Source organism: Nyctereutes procyonoides, unplaced genomic scaffold, assembly GCF_905146905.1.
Source record: "Nyctereutes procyonoides isolate TBG_1078 unplaced genomic scaffold, NYPRO_anot_genome, whole genome shotgun sequence".
Taxonomy (NCBI): Eukaryota; Metazoa; Chordata; class Mammalia; order Carnivora; family Canidae; genus Nyctereutes; species Nyctereutes procyonoides.
In genome coordinates, this window is record NW_026575131.1 from 22545982 (window position 1) to 22559936 (window position 13955).

The window sequence follows — 13955 nt, forward strand, 5'->3', positions numbered from 1 at the left end:
GATTTCAATTTTTCTGGGAAAAGAGATGCATTTATTAAGAAGAATCCCTGGCTTCTAGGTACTTAATTATATCCCACCATTCATTGGGATAGGGTGGGGTGAAGACCTAGGAATGTAAGACGGACCTCAGATTCTTTTTTTTTTTTTAAAGTATTTTTTTTTAAGATTTTATTTATTTATTAATGAGAGACACAGAGAGAGAGAGAGGCAGAGACACAGGCAGAGGGAGAAGCAGGCTCCATGCAGGGAGCCCGACGTGCGACTCGATCCCGGGTCTCTAGGATCAGGCCCTGGGCCAAAGGCAGCACTAAACCGCTGAGCCACCCGGACGCCCCAGACCTCAGATTCTTATTCTAAATCATCAAATCTTACCTATCAAAATTAATGCTTAAAAAATCTAGTATTCATTTTAAAAATATTGTTGTGGATGAATGTTTATTGTCATGGAAAGATGCTTACAATATACAAAGTTGAAAAAAATACAAATAGATATATTATCCATTTTTTTTAAAAAACATATGTACCAGTATATTCAAACACATGATACATGCATGCAAACTGGTATGTAAGTTATGGCAGAGTGCAGTGTCCTTTGAATTCTTTTGCTCATACAGCACTTTCATTCCCAATATATGTGTTTTATTTATTTATTTGTATCAGTTATATACATGTACAACCATACCAGCATCCTGTTCAGAATAAAATATTTACAGGGCCCCTGAGTAGCTCAGTCTATTGAGTGTCCAGCTCTTGGTTTCCACTCAGTTCACAATATCAGGGTCAGGGATCTAGCCCTGATCTGGGCTCTGCGCTCAACAGAGTCAGCTTGAGAGATTCTTCCTCTTTTTCTTCGTCTGCCCCTCCCCCTATTCGTGCATGTGCTCTCTCTTAACTAAGTAAGTAAATAAATAAATAAATAAATATCTTTTAAAAAAAAGAATAAAATATTTACAAAAGAATAACATGTGGAAAGGAATGAGAGTAATGCGTTCAAAGAAATGAAAACCAAAAATATTATTGGAAGTTCTATTATTTTTTTTCTGTATGGCCACATACTTTTCCACCGTAAGTGAGACACCATAAGAGAGTGGATTCTGAAGTTCAGCAGAGCTCCGATTAGTTCCAGATTCCACTTCTTACTGGTGAACAATCTTAACTAAGTTAGCGAATGTCTCTAAAACTCAGTTTCCTTGTCTGTATAAGGATAATTGCAGTTCTTTTAAAAAACATTTTTTTGAGGTACGATTGACATGTAACATTAGTTTCAGTTGCAGCAATCACCATAACGGTCAGATAATTTTATGGAGCGTGCAGTGATCACCACAATGAGTCTTGTTAACACCCGTCACCATATGTAGTTATGAGCTTTCTTTGCTCTTGAGATGAGGACATTTAGGATCTCTCTTAGTAACTTTCATCTCTGCAGTACGGCATTACAGCGTTTTGTGCACTGCCTTGTTTCAGGTAGGGGCAGAAAAAAATTAAGCTATTATTATGGTTGTCATGACTTACAATTGTCTCAGGATGGTGGGTGGGGACATGTTTACAGTTTTCCTTCTTGGCCTGACACTGTGTTTTCGTTTATTGACATCAAAAAAGTGCTTTTGTCAGAATTTTTTTAGAGGTTATTTTGTATTTTTAAAAAAGCTTTACACAGTGACTTACACATGTCCTGCACTGCATCCTCGTTTAACATGAATGGAAGACTTGTGGAATATTACCCGCTTTGCCCAACGGAAACTTCCCAAACCAAGACTTAGGCTTTTCCCTGCCACCCAGAGCAGGGAGCTCATGACTCCGCACAGCACGTGGGGGGCCCTGGCCAGAACCCGCTGGTGCCCAAGGCCTGTGGGCCTTTGTCAGTGGACTCATTTAGTTTGGGCACAGGCGCCCAAGGCTGGGCAGGCAGAAAGGAAGTAATTAAGACAATGGAAACCTACCAGGGAAAGAGTGTGTGACCCGTGCAATCACAAGGGGCCCTGTGCTCAGAAGGGCCCCATGCTTGGTTGATGCTCTTCTGTCACCATTTTGAAATTGCTAATGATTTTTTGACCAAGGGCCCCACATTTTCATTTGTCACTGGGCCTTGCAAATTATGCTGATTGTTCTGGCTGTTGAAAATTTTAAGGCACAGAGAAGACCTGGGTGTTGAATGAATTGTTAAAAGAAGAGGTCCTCTCATTGGTGTCTGAACAAGTGCTCCACTGAGGAGGGTGAAACCACATGGAATTCTACAAGCCAGCTTTTTGGTGGATGTCTGGAATGTCTTAGCCCTTTCTGATTCCATTTTGCATGAGTAACATGACCTCTACCTCATAGGGCTTCTGTGAAAATGTACAGAGATAATGCATGTAAAGGGATTAGAGCAGTGCCTGGTGCCTGGAATACTCATTTCTAAAAGCTTCCCAGATTTTCACTACCTTAGTCCTTGTATCAATTCCAAGAGCTAGGTATGATTATTATCCCCATTTTACAGCTGAGGAAACTGAGGCCCAGAAAAATTGAGTGACTTGCCCAAGTCACATAGCTGGTAAGCTGTGGAGCTGGGATTTGAGTCCAGGCCATCTGACAGCAGAGCTCATGCTCTCACTTCACCATTATGCACACTGCTTTTACCATTCTCTGCTAGCTGCTGGGCACCCTTACATTCTTTATATCATTTTGTCCTCAAATTGAGATGCTTATTTTGCAGATGTGGGGACTGAGACTGGCAACCAAGGTCCCACATCTTCCACATATGGAATATGGATCTGAACCCTCCTTCTCTGAATATCCACTCTGCCTTTTCTTTGGATAATTCCTCAAAAGTGAAGTTAGAGGATGTTTAGTGGGATCTGCTGCACAGGGCTGATAATGAAATGCACTTAGACCATGGGGTACTCCTGGACCACAGGGCAGATGACTCTGCATAGCTTGTTTATGGCAACAATGTCATGTCCTCTACATAGCTCAGGCCCTGGTGTCATGCTGGGTCCCTGTCCCAGCTCCATCCTGAGCAGCTATGTGGGCTTCTACAAGTTGCACCTCTTTATTTCTCAGTTTTTCCATCCGTAAAGTGGAGGTGGTAATCCTGTTTGTGGAAGAGGATTCTTGGGTGGATTCTGTTTACATGCTCAGTTGAGTGCCTAGCACGTTATAAGTATTTCGAACTGTAAAAGCTGATTTGCTCCAGCTTTTAGAAAAGAAAGGTATTGCCTGTCTTTGAATAGAAGCAAATACTTTTATTTCTTTTGATAGTTCTTAGCAGTTCACAGAACTCATGCTCAGACTATTCTCTTGTTTGGACTTCATTTGTTTTTAATCTGTTTTTAAATGCTGGTATAGTCTTGTGTGGACTTTAAGATAACCCTGTGAAAAATAAATAAATAAAATTAAATAACCCTGTGAAGGGGCTCCACTCTATTTTACAGAAAGGGAAGGCCTGGATCCACCAGTTAAGGGCAGAAGCAGGCTAGGAATCCAGGCCTCTGCATTTCATGGCTTTTAAGTATTTTGCATTTCAGAACACTTTGCATTTCACAATTTAGAGATTTGATGCAAGCAAACAAAAATAAAAGACCTCCAGGATCCCTCGTGTTTCAGTGCCTTTCGGTTTGGTTCAAGAAACACTAAGTTACAATATAGCACATATTCAGTTTTATCATTTGTGTTCAAATGGCTGATGTGGTTAATCCAATTTTTGTGTGACCAGGAAGGACACACTGAGTCACACATGCAGGAAGAAGGGATACAGCTTTGGGGCTTCAAGTTGGCCATAAATAATTTTCACTTATCTAGTAGGCAATGTCCCAGGAGAGGAACAGATTTAACTTTTCATTCTTCTATAGGAAAACACGATCTATAAAATTTTTCTTCTATTTGCCCTTTTTTTTTCTAACTCAAGATCATTTTTTTTAAGTTAGAGCAAAATATACATAAAATTCACCACCTTAACCATTTTTAGATACGTAATTTAGAAGTGTTAAATATATTCTTATTGTTACACAACCAATCTCCAGAACTCTTCATTTTGCCAAACTGAAATGCTGTGCCTGTTAAACACTCCCCCTCACCCCTGCCCCAGCTCCGGGCAACCACCATTCTACTTTCTGTCCTTATGAATTTGTAAAATATTTTTACAGAATTTCATGTCAACTTGCTTCTCAGTTTGTCATTCTTAGAAATTTTCCTTCTTCTGATAGAGTCGGCGATTCCAAGTATACAAGATCAGAATCTTCAGCAAGCTGGCTAATGTTTAGAAAAACCTCTCATCACATTTTCATTATTACTAGAAATTCTTTAGGCTTAAAAAATAGGTGGACAGTTGATCACTATCAAGCATGCAGATGGACAGAGTAATTTGTCCTCTGTTATAAGTCAGGCCATGGACAGAAACAATGGCAAAAGAATCCAAGCTGAGAGAACACTGTGTTTCCCACCAAGAACACAAGCAGATTCTTTGCAGCTTTGGTACAGTGCTGAGATAAGGAGGGGGCAAGACAGATTTCATGGACTGGTCATGATGTTGGAGGAGCAAGATTCAAGGCTGAACTTGAACCCACTGTAACAGTGGGTTCTGTTGAACCAATCCTAAAACTGCTTACAGTTTTGGACTTGGCCCAGTGCTTCCAGAGTTCTTTCCCTGTGTCATTTATTACCAACCCTTGGCAGATTTAGCAAATAAAAGTACAGGATACCCACTTAAATTTGAATTTCAGATAAATAATGAATTTTTTTTAATTCCTGTGCTTAACACACAGTGTTATATTAGTTTCAGGTGCACTATATAGTGATTCAACACTGAATGATTTTTTTTTTTTTTTTAGTATAGGTGTGTCCTGAGTATTTAATCTGTCTACTCTAACCTGGATGACCCACTGAGGATTCTTCTTGGTGGTAATCATCCATCCCCAGCCTGGTCTGAGAGTGGGGGCAATAAAGGGTTTGGCAAGCTCTTTGGTTTCACATGCTGCTGTCAGAAAAGAAAGAACACATTTATTCAATGTAGGCAGGTGCCTTCACAGTATGCTATTGCCGTCTTCCTAAGAACCCTATAAGACAGGTCACTCTCCCTAGTTTTATAATGAGGAAGTCAAGGCTCACAAAGGTTAGTTTATCTAGGGCCACAAAAATCCTACCAAGACAGAAACTTGGGACTGAATTCAGTTCTCATTCCAAACCTTCTTCTTTTTTTTTTTAATTTGTATTTATTTATGATAGTCACACAGAGAGAGAGAGAGAGGCAGAGACACAGGCAGAGGAAGAAGCAGGCTCCATGCACCAGGAGCCCGATGTGGGATTAGATCCCGGGTCTCCAGGATCGGGCCCTGGGCCAAAGGCAGGCACCAAACCGCTGCGCCACCCAGGGATCCCCCCAAACCTTCTTACTGCACATTGGAGCAGGGCTGACTAGCTGGTTGGTTGGTCTGTTGATTTGTTTCTAAGTGGAAGCTTTACATCCAAGTCCTGGCTGCCCATCTACAAACTCTGGCGGACAGGGCGCAGCGAGGTGTCTTTTCTAAACCTCACTTCCCTTATCTGTAAATTGGAAATAGTTCCTACATGTAGGTTTGCTATGTAGATTAAGTGAGTTCCTAGAGGTAAAATGCCGAGCACCTGTCCGCCACACAGCATACGCCCAGGACAGTCCCCTTTAAAGCCAGTTTGTTTTATTCTGCTAAGGAACTGAGGGGTCCGAGGGAGCTGGAGATCAGGGACTGCCAGGAAATGTATGTTCACACCTGAACCCAAATGAAGGAGCTGAAGATGAAGGGGGGGGCACCCCTTTCCTGGAAGCAGTGGGGGCTCCAGAGCTTCTGCGGGAGGCCAGGAAGATGGCTTAGGTAATGCTTCCAGTGACCTGGCTGGAGGTGTGATGGAGAAATGTTTGAATGGGGCGGGGAAGAAACTCCAAGAATGTGACATGGGAGGGGAGTCCTGGAGGTCCAGCCCAGCCAGCCCGGCTTTGCCGGCTCCTCCCCACTTCCACTCCAGCCTTCCAGCTCCCTCCTGCTCCTCCTCCCCTTCTTCCCCTTCTGAGGCTCCGACCCGGAGCCCGGGGAACCAGCCAACCAGCTGCTGCTGTTCTAGACCAAGCGCCACCTCACTGCGGAGCCTTTGGTAAGTCTCCAGGCCGCGGTGGGCCGTGGTCCCTTCCAGGGACCTCCGGGTGTGGACCAGAGGAATTCCGCTCGCCTAACCCGCTGGAGGGGTGGGGGGCAAGGAGGGCACTTCATCTTAGCTTCTAGGAAATCACCTCCGTCTGGGGGTTAGACATTGAGTGACCTGGAGCTCTAGCTTTCTGCCTTTGCATACAATTGACAATGAAAGTGACAGCACGTGTCCTACTCCCTCCATCTCCTTCCAGGACTGGGGCTCCTGCAACACAGATAACCCGGCAGGAGCGGGGAGCTTCCTAAGAAATATTAAGTCAGTATTAAAAAAAAGGGGTATCAGGAATATTTTGTGGGACTGAGGGGGCCTTGTTGAGATGTTGGGCTTCTCACCTGAAGTGAGGTTCAGGTGAGTTTGGATGCCCTGGTTTAAAATGCTGTAAAAGAGGTCTGATTTTTTAGCTCTTAAAAAAATATACTTTGTAACAAAATTCGATCTTTTCTATTAGGGGACAAGCATGGACTATAGTTGCTTTGGTTTGGCTCAAGAAACACCGAGTGGTGGCAAATACTCAGTTTTGTTATCTGTGTTCAGATCTCGGATGCGGTTTAATTCAGTTTTTGGCAAATCCAGATTAATCTAGTTTTAAAAAGCTCACCCAAGCAACTACTACTGTCATAGAACCAGTCCATGGGGGATCCCTGGGTGGCGCAGCAGTTTAGCGCCTGCCTTTGGCCCAGGGCGCGATCCTGGAGACCCGGGATCAAGTCCCACGTCGGGCTCCCGGTGCATGGAGCCTGCTTCTCCCTCTGCCTGTGTCTCTGCCTCTCTCTCTCTCTCTCTCTGTGACTATCATAAAAAAAAAAAAAAAAAAAGAACCAGTCCATGGCCACCATGTTTATAACTTCTGAAGCCCCAAATTAAACGGAGTCTCCTCTTTCTCTTCTTTCTCCCCTTCCCCCCCGCTTGTCGGAATCTGGAGGAGTTAGGCAAAGTGGGTAAAGCACAGGTTTGGAGTCACATCTGCTACTTTCTTACTGTGTGAGTTTAAATTAATCTCTCTTAAATTTCAGTTTTCCCATCTGTGAAATGGGGGAGCTGGTGATAATAGCATAGTACACCTATAGAGGGAGGCTTTCTCCCAAGCTCTGCCACCTAATAATGCTCACAGTGAATGTGAGCTGTTACTGGAAGCATTCCTTTTGGGGGGCGGAATGACAGGTTCACTTCGCATCAGTGTTGGGTCAGCCCCCTAGAGTTTCCTGAAACTAACCTCCTAGACTGTCCTCAGCCTCCTGGACCTTCTTTTCAATTTTTTTTTTTTTTTTTTTTTTTTTTTTTAAATTTTATTTATTTATGATAGTCACAGAGAGAGAGAGAGAGAGAGGCAGAGACACAGGCAGAGGGAGAAGCAGGCTCCATGCACCGGGAGCCCGACGTGGGACTCGATCCCGGGTCTCCAGGATCGCGCCCTGGGCCAAAGGCAGGCGCCAAACCGCTGCGCCACCCAGGGATCCCTCTTTTCAATTTTAAATGGTTGATTACTGCCTCTTTTTTGGAAATCTCCTGGTTTTGCATGATGTGTGTATTCTATTATTATGTTGCAGTGCTTCTCAAAGTCGTTTGTGAGACAGATTCCTGGGTCCCCCTTTGAGCCCTTTTCTGATTCAGTAGGTCGGGGGTAGGCCCCACGAATTTGCATTTCTAACAAGTTCTGAGATAATTCTGATTCTGCTGGGCAGGGGACTGTGATGTGATAATTTTACGCTTGTCACCTTTCCTATCTCCTCATCTAGGAATTAGTAGAAAGAAATTTATGGTTACAACTCTCTGGTTATTAAGTCGAGGAGCTAATAAACTAGACTCATCATGGAAAGCCAAGTTTCCAGATAACTGAGAGAAATGTGATTTTTTAAAAATTGAAACAGGGTGATTTGAAGGCAGTCCAGCCAGTGAAAAAAACACTCTGAGTAAACTGGTAATCATGGAGTGTTAAGCCATCAGTAGATTGGTCAAGGAAATTCATCTTTGTATACAGTAAGCAAGATCCTTTTAATAATGACATGGTGAAGCAAGCTGTCATCCTTAAATACTGGATCCAACAGGAATGTTTTAGTAGGTGAGTTGGCACCTACACCATTTAACAGACATTAAATATACTTTCTGTAAACTAGTATGATCATTACCATGTCCCAGTCCTTCAGTGGAGTGGATTTTTCTAGCAAACTTAGATAAGGAAGTGGCTTATCACCAGGGTCTCTACAGGGCCATGCCAGGAGACTGGCAAATGTTTCTAATTAGCACAATTCCTAATAACTGCAAATCTTTAGTTTGCATGGAGCACAGCATTAGATAGAGCTCCCAGCACTGACAACTTGCCCAAGTCCCCGGATGTCCCTTTTCATACCCTTTTATTTAATTTCTTTTTTCTCCCCTTTATTTAATTTCTGATTATATTTGGGCTATGGTAGACTTTATCTTGAGTGTTCAAACAGGCATTAACTATAGCATTTTTACATTTACATATATATTTTAAGCAATATACTGTACCTACTCAATAAGTATGTATGTATGTATGTATGTATTTATTATTTTAAAGTAATTTCTATGCCCAATATGGGGCTCAAGACCTCAAGATCAAGAGTCACATGCTCTGCCAACTAAACCAGCCAGGCTTCCCTGTGTATACATTTTTATGAAAATGGGTTTTGGGCAGCCCCGGTGGCTCAGCGGTTTAGCGCCGCCTTCAGTCCAGAGCATGATCCTGGAGACCCGGAATCGAGTCCCATGTCAGGCTCCTTGCATGGAACCTGCTTCTCCCTCTGACTGTGCCTCTGCCTCTCTGTCTCTCTTTCTGTGTCTCTCATGATTAAATAAATAAAATCTTAAAGAAAAAAAAATGAAAGAAAATGCGTTCTGAGTTATATATGGGTAAAAAGAACCCAGCAGTCCTAAGTTACTTTTTAAATAGCTTAGTTTATTTCTTCGTGTAATAAGGTTTCCACAAACATTTCTATTGGGTCATTACTTTTAACATGTGCCTTTTAGGCACTTTTGCTTTGGATTTCAGGTAAGAAAGAGCTTTAGCCTCGAAAAGAAAAGGGAGGTTTGAGGGTTGGGCTTTTTTTTCAGTGTCCTAGAAACCTAGGGATGCCCCCACACCAGGCATACGCAGCTACCATCATCAAGGGACCTCAGTGATTGGTCTGCTCTGGGAAGCACTGGCACCCACAGTTTGCTAATTGCCTGTGCTCCAGCCTCAGAATGGCAGGTGGCTGGTTGTCACTGTGAGCATGTTCCCAATTAGCCACAAACAGGTGCACACATTTGCTGGGGGTGGCTGTTTCCACACAAGTGCTCCCGCACACACAAAGGGTGGCCTCCGTTTTGCTAACCATGTGGCTTTCTCAAAAATGAGTGAGGTTGGCACATTCCTCCAGGGCTTCTGAGGTCAGTGAAGAAAAACAACAGCCCAAGAAAGGGGGCCTGAGAATGCCAGAGGGAATCATCGCCTGGAAAGTATTTGCAGGGACAAAATGGTGGGTCATGGGTTGCTTCCTTTTAAAAAGCTGTCAGAATAGGAATCCGGAATACCTAATGGAGGGGTTCTCCCCAGATCATCAGGTGAAGCACAAGCATGTTCTTCAATGTGACAGATGATTTCCTGCTGAGAGATGAAGAAAAGTTAGTTCCTGATTTAGTTACCAAGATGTAGCAAGTCTTGTAGATTTATGGGTATTCACTCTGGCCAGAAGCTGGAGAAATCTGCCCCTCTTGGCAATTCTGGTCAAGTGCATCTTTAAAATAACACTTCCATTGCCATTAGGGTCAGCACTAAATGCATCAGGGTGAGTGCATTTAGTGCTGGGGAAAGGCAGAGACGTCTCCATCCAGGACTGCTCACCTCCAGCTGCTTTCGGGCCCTCCCTCTGGATTCTGAGGTTGCTCCTGATTCATATACACCCAGCCTCCTGCCCTGCGCTGTCTGCTTGTCTGTCTGCCTGCCTGCCTGCCTGCCTGCTAGCCGGGACGGGCCCATCTGTGCTGAAGCCAGACCTGGCTGCCTCTGCAAGCTCAGGGGATCCACGTGGCCTCAGGCTCCCCGGCAAATTCCCGGGCTAAGTTCTTCAGAGGGTGAACAAAGAAGCACTCATCTACTGTCAATCCACTCAGACGTGAAATCCTTGGTCCTAAACTCTGAAAATGATCAGGATTAGCCTTAGAATAATGCACCAGTGTTTGTAACACCGTGGTGCGGTGCGTTCACTTTTTGGTTAGTAAGTTATAACCTCTTGCTTTAGAGATGCAGCTCTTCCCCTCTAAAGCGCAATGAGCAACCTTCCTCTCTCTACACACCTTACTTCCACCCACTAGCCACATTTGATTTCATTTCTGATGGGGAGTATATCACACAGAAGAATGCATAAAACATATATGTTTGGCTTAAAGAACAAATCAGAGAATGCACAGCTACATACCTACACCCATGGAGGAATGTCGCCAGGCAGGACCCCACCCCACCCCTACTGTGGACTGTGCCCTTCCCCCCTTCAATAAAATCCTCTTTCCCCGAAAGGTACTCTGACTCTATGGTACTATATTTTCTTGTTTTGCTTTATATTTTTATCACCTAAATATGAATCTCTAGTTTCATTCTGCTTATTTTATTTTTTAAGATTTTATATTTATTTGAGAGAGAGAGCACCCCAAACGGGGAGGAGGGGCATAGGGGAAGCAGACTCCTCACTGAGCAGGGAGCCCAGTGTGGGGCTTAATCCCAGGACCCAGAGATCATGAGCCAAGCCAAAGGCAGACACTAAACCTACTGAGCCACCCTGGTGCCCCTATTTTGCTTATTTTAGAACATAAGATTGTGAGGTATACATTATTTTGGGTCTTCTTTGCTTACTATTTGCGAATTTCCTCATATTGTGTGAAGCTATAGTGTATTTCTTTCACACAGATATTCCATTGTTTGAATACACTGCAATTCTATCATTCCTATTGTTATGAGATATTTGGGTTGTATCCTTTATTTGTCTTGGGCTTTATTTGTTTCAAATTTTTATTTAAATTCTAGTTGGTTAACATATAACGTAATATTGGTTTTAGGAGGAAAATTTAGTGATTCATCACTTACATATAATACCCAATGCTCATCACAAGTGCCCTCCTTAGGGCAGCCCCGGTGGCCTAGCGGTTTAGCGCTGCCTTCTGCCCGGGGCGTGATCCTGGAGACGCGGGATTGAGTCCCACGTCAGGCTCCCTGCATGGAGCCTGCTTCTCCCTCTGCCTGTTTCCCTCTCTCTCTCTCTCTCTCTCTCTCTCTGTCTGTCTCAAATAAATAATCTTTTAAAAAAATGCCCTCCTTAGTACACATCAAACCATTTAATTGCACCCGCCCCCCATTCCAACCCTGTCTTATTTGTTTCTTGTGAATAATGCTGCTATAAAACTTATTCTTTTGTGTAAATGTCTCTAGGGACATACCTAAGAAAGGATTTCTGTGTATAGGGTATGCAAATTTCCAAAATGATCATACCAATTAACATTCCCCCTAGCAATGGATGGGAGTATCTGCTGCCCTACATCCTCAAGTAGACTAGGTATTGTCAGAGTTTTAAATTTGGCAGTCTGATACGTAGTGGTGGTTCCTTGAGGGTTTAATTTGTGTTTCCCTGAGTCCTTGTGAAGCTGAACACTTGATTCTGTCAGTCATCAGATTTCTAATTCTGTGCACTGTTTATTGAAAAGTTTAACCCATTTTTCTGCTAGGTTGCCTGTCTCAGCCATCTTCGGGTCCTTCTGGGACTCTCTCTTTTAATGTTTATAGCTAATGTCCACAGCTCAATTATCTCAATATCTGTGGTGGCTTGTTAGAAATGGACTATTAAATGGGTTTTTACCGGAAAGTGATGTTCTATTCACAACGAAAAGACATTTTTGCAATAGCACAAATGACTAAATGTGAAAGGACAACAGGAACCTTTACTAATACAAAGAAATAAGGCTTTGTTCTTTCCTGAGAGTATAATCACTTGGGATGGTCCAGATTCTACGTTTGTCAGAATCACTTATGTATCTCTTTTATTTTTGCTCTAGTGATAATTTGCTCTATTAATACATTTTTTAAAAACTGGAAACCAAATTGAGGAGCTCAGAAGGCATCTCCCTATCCATTCTATACTAATAGCTTATATCACAAATTGCAAAACAACAGTGATGGTCTCCGGTATGTTTTATATGGCTTGCATAGTGTTTCAGTTTTTATTTTTGTTTTGTTTGTTTCTTGGTGGAGGCAATATTTTAAAATTTTACATAACCTTTATTACAGTGCATTTTTATTCTATTTTATTATTATTGCTTTTAGTCTCTTATTATGCCTAATTTACAAATTAAATTTTATCATGGGTATTTTTATATAGGAAAAAAACATAGTATATAGGATTTGGTACTATCTATGGTTTCAGATATCCACTAGGGGTCTGGGAACATATCTCCCTGGATAAGGGGGGAACATTGTATAGTTAAAATTACTCTTGACAGTTCCTTGAAGGGTGCCTGGGTGGCTCAGTGGGTGGGTGGCCAGCTGTTGATTTCAGCTCAGATCATGATCTCAGGGTCCTGGGATTGAGCCCCATGTCAGGCTCTGAGCTCACAGGGAATCTGCCTGAAATACTTTCTCCCTCTGCCTCTGCCCCTCCCCACTTTGCTAAGATAAATTAATAAATCCAAAAAAGAAAAGAAAAGAAAAGAAAAGAAAAGAAAAGAAAAGAAGAAAAGAAATTCCTTGAAAAGATGACATATTAAAGACCATGGTTTATTTTTCAATAAATTCCGCACAGGGAGTATTTTTTCTTCTGCTGAAACACATAGCTGTTTCTTTAGTGAGGCACTACATGTAAGTTGCTGGGGTTTAGCAAACATGTATCGAATGCTTAAAAGCTAGAAAAATTTCAGTGTTGTGAGATGCTGGTGCTTTGAGGTCACAGGACCTAAAACCTTCTTAAAGGGCCATAATAACTTCCCATTTATTCTCAGCCACAAGCTTATTGAATAGAGTGGTGGATAAAATCCCTCTCTTACTTCTCTCCCTCCCCTCCTCTCTTTTTTGCTTCTACATACTAGGTGTGCAGTATATACTAATACATACTTGCTAAAAGAACACCACAAAATTAACTACAGTCCAAAGAGGTAACTGAGTGCTGGGCTGAGTTCTTGGAACATAGCCTATAGTTCACATGGACCCAGAAGATGACAATCCATATGTAATTGGTGGTGATGATTAATAACAAAAAGTGTTGTCCTTAGCCTCTCATTTTAGAATATGTACATGTATTTGCCCTTCATAAAAAAACTCACAAGCCAACATCTTTGAAAAGGAAATGAGATTTGAAGGACAGAGCATGAAAGAAATTATTTAAGAAAAATAAATATCATTACTGGGAGTTGACAGATGACCTTTACTATGAATAAATTGGATTGTGGTGTATTTTGGTTTTCAGGAAGCCCAAACCTGTTTTCCAAGATTGTCAATGTGGTTAAGCCATACTGCTTAGATTTCAAATGAATAGAGAGATTTATCCTTATGTAAGAACATGAGCCAAGTGACTTTTTATTTCCTGTAGTAATTTGTAAAGCTGGGTCTTTCCCCTTTAGAAAGGGCCACAACCTTCATTCTGAAATGTAATGTTGACAGGTACAAATCATAGTGTCTCTAAGCTAGGTGACACTCAACTCTCTCTGTTCTTACTGAAAGACCATAAGTATATGTACAGTTTGCTCAGTGGGTTCACTTGGTTGCCCTGTAGCATGGTCAGGAAACATGATGGTAAAACCAAATACTAAATAAACTGCTGTAA

The 13955-nt window shown here is 42.3% G+C and overlaps 1 protein-coding gene across 4 annotated transcripts in view; it reads left to right on the forward strand.

The window, feature by feature from the left end:
- Positions 1-13955, forward strand: part of FRMD4B (FERM domain containing 4B) — a 323770-nt gene that overhangs the window by 266989 nt on the left and 42826 nt on the right. The window contains exon 1 of one of the 4 annotated variants that reach the window (XM_055343546.1): positions 5840-6099. The exons of the other annotated variants lie outside the window; for them this stretch is intronic. Within the exon in view, the coding sequence (XP_055199521.1) occupies positions 5855-6099 (245 nt within the window). The 5' untranslated portion in view covers positions 5840-5854. Of the gene's footprint in view, positions 1-5839; positions 6100-13955 lie in introns of those variants that run through there. 4 annotated transcript variants of the gene reach the window in all.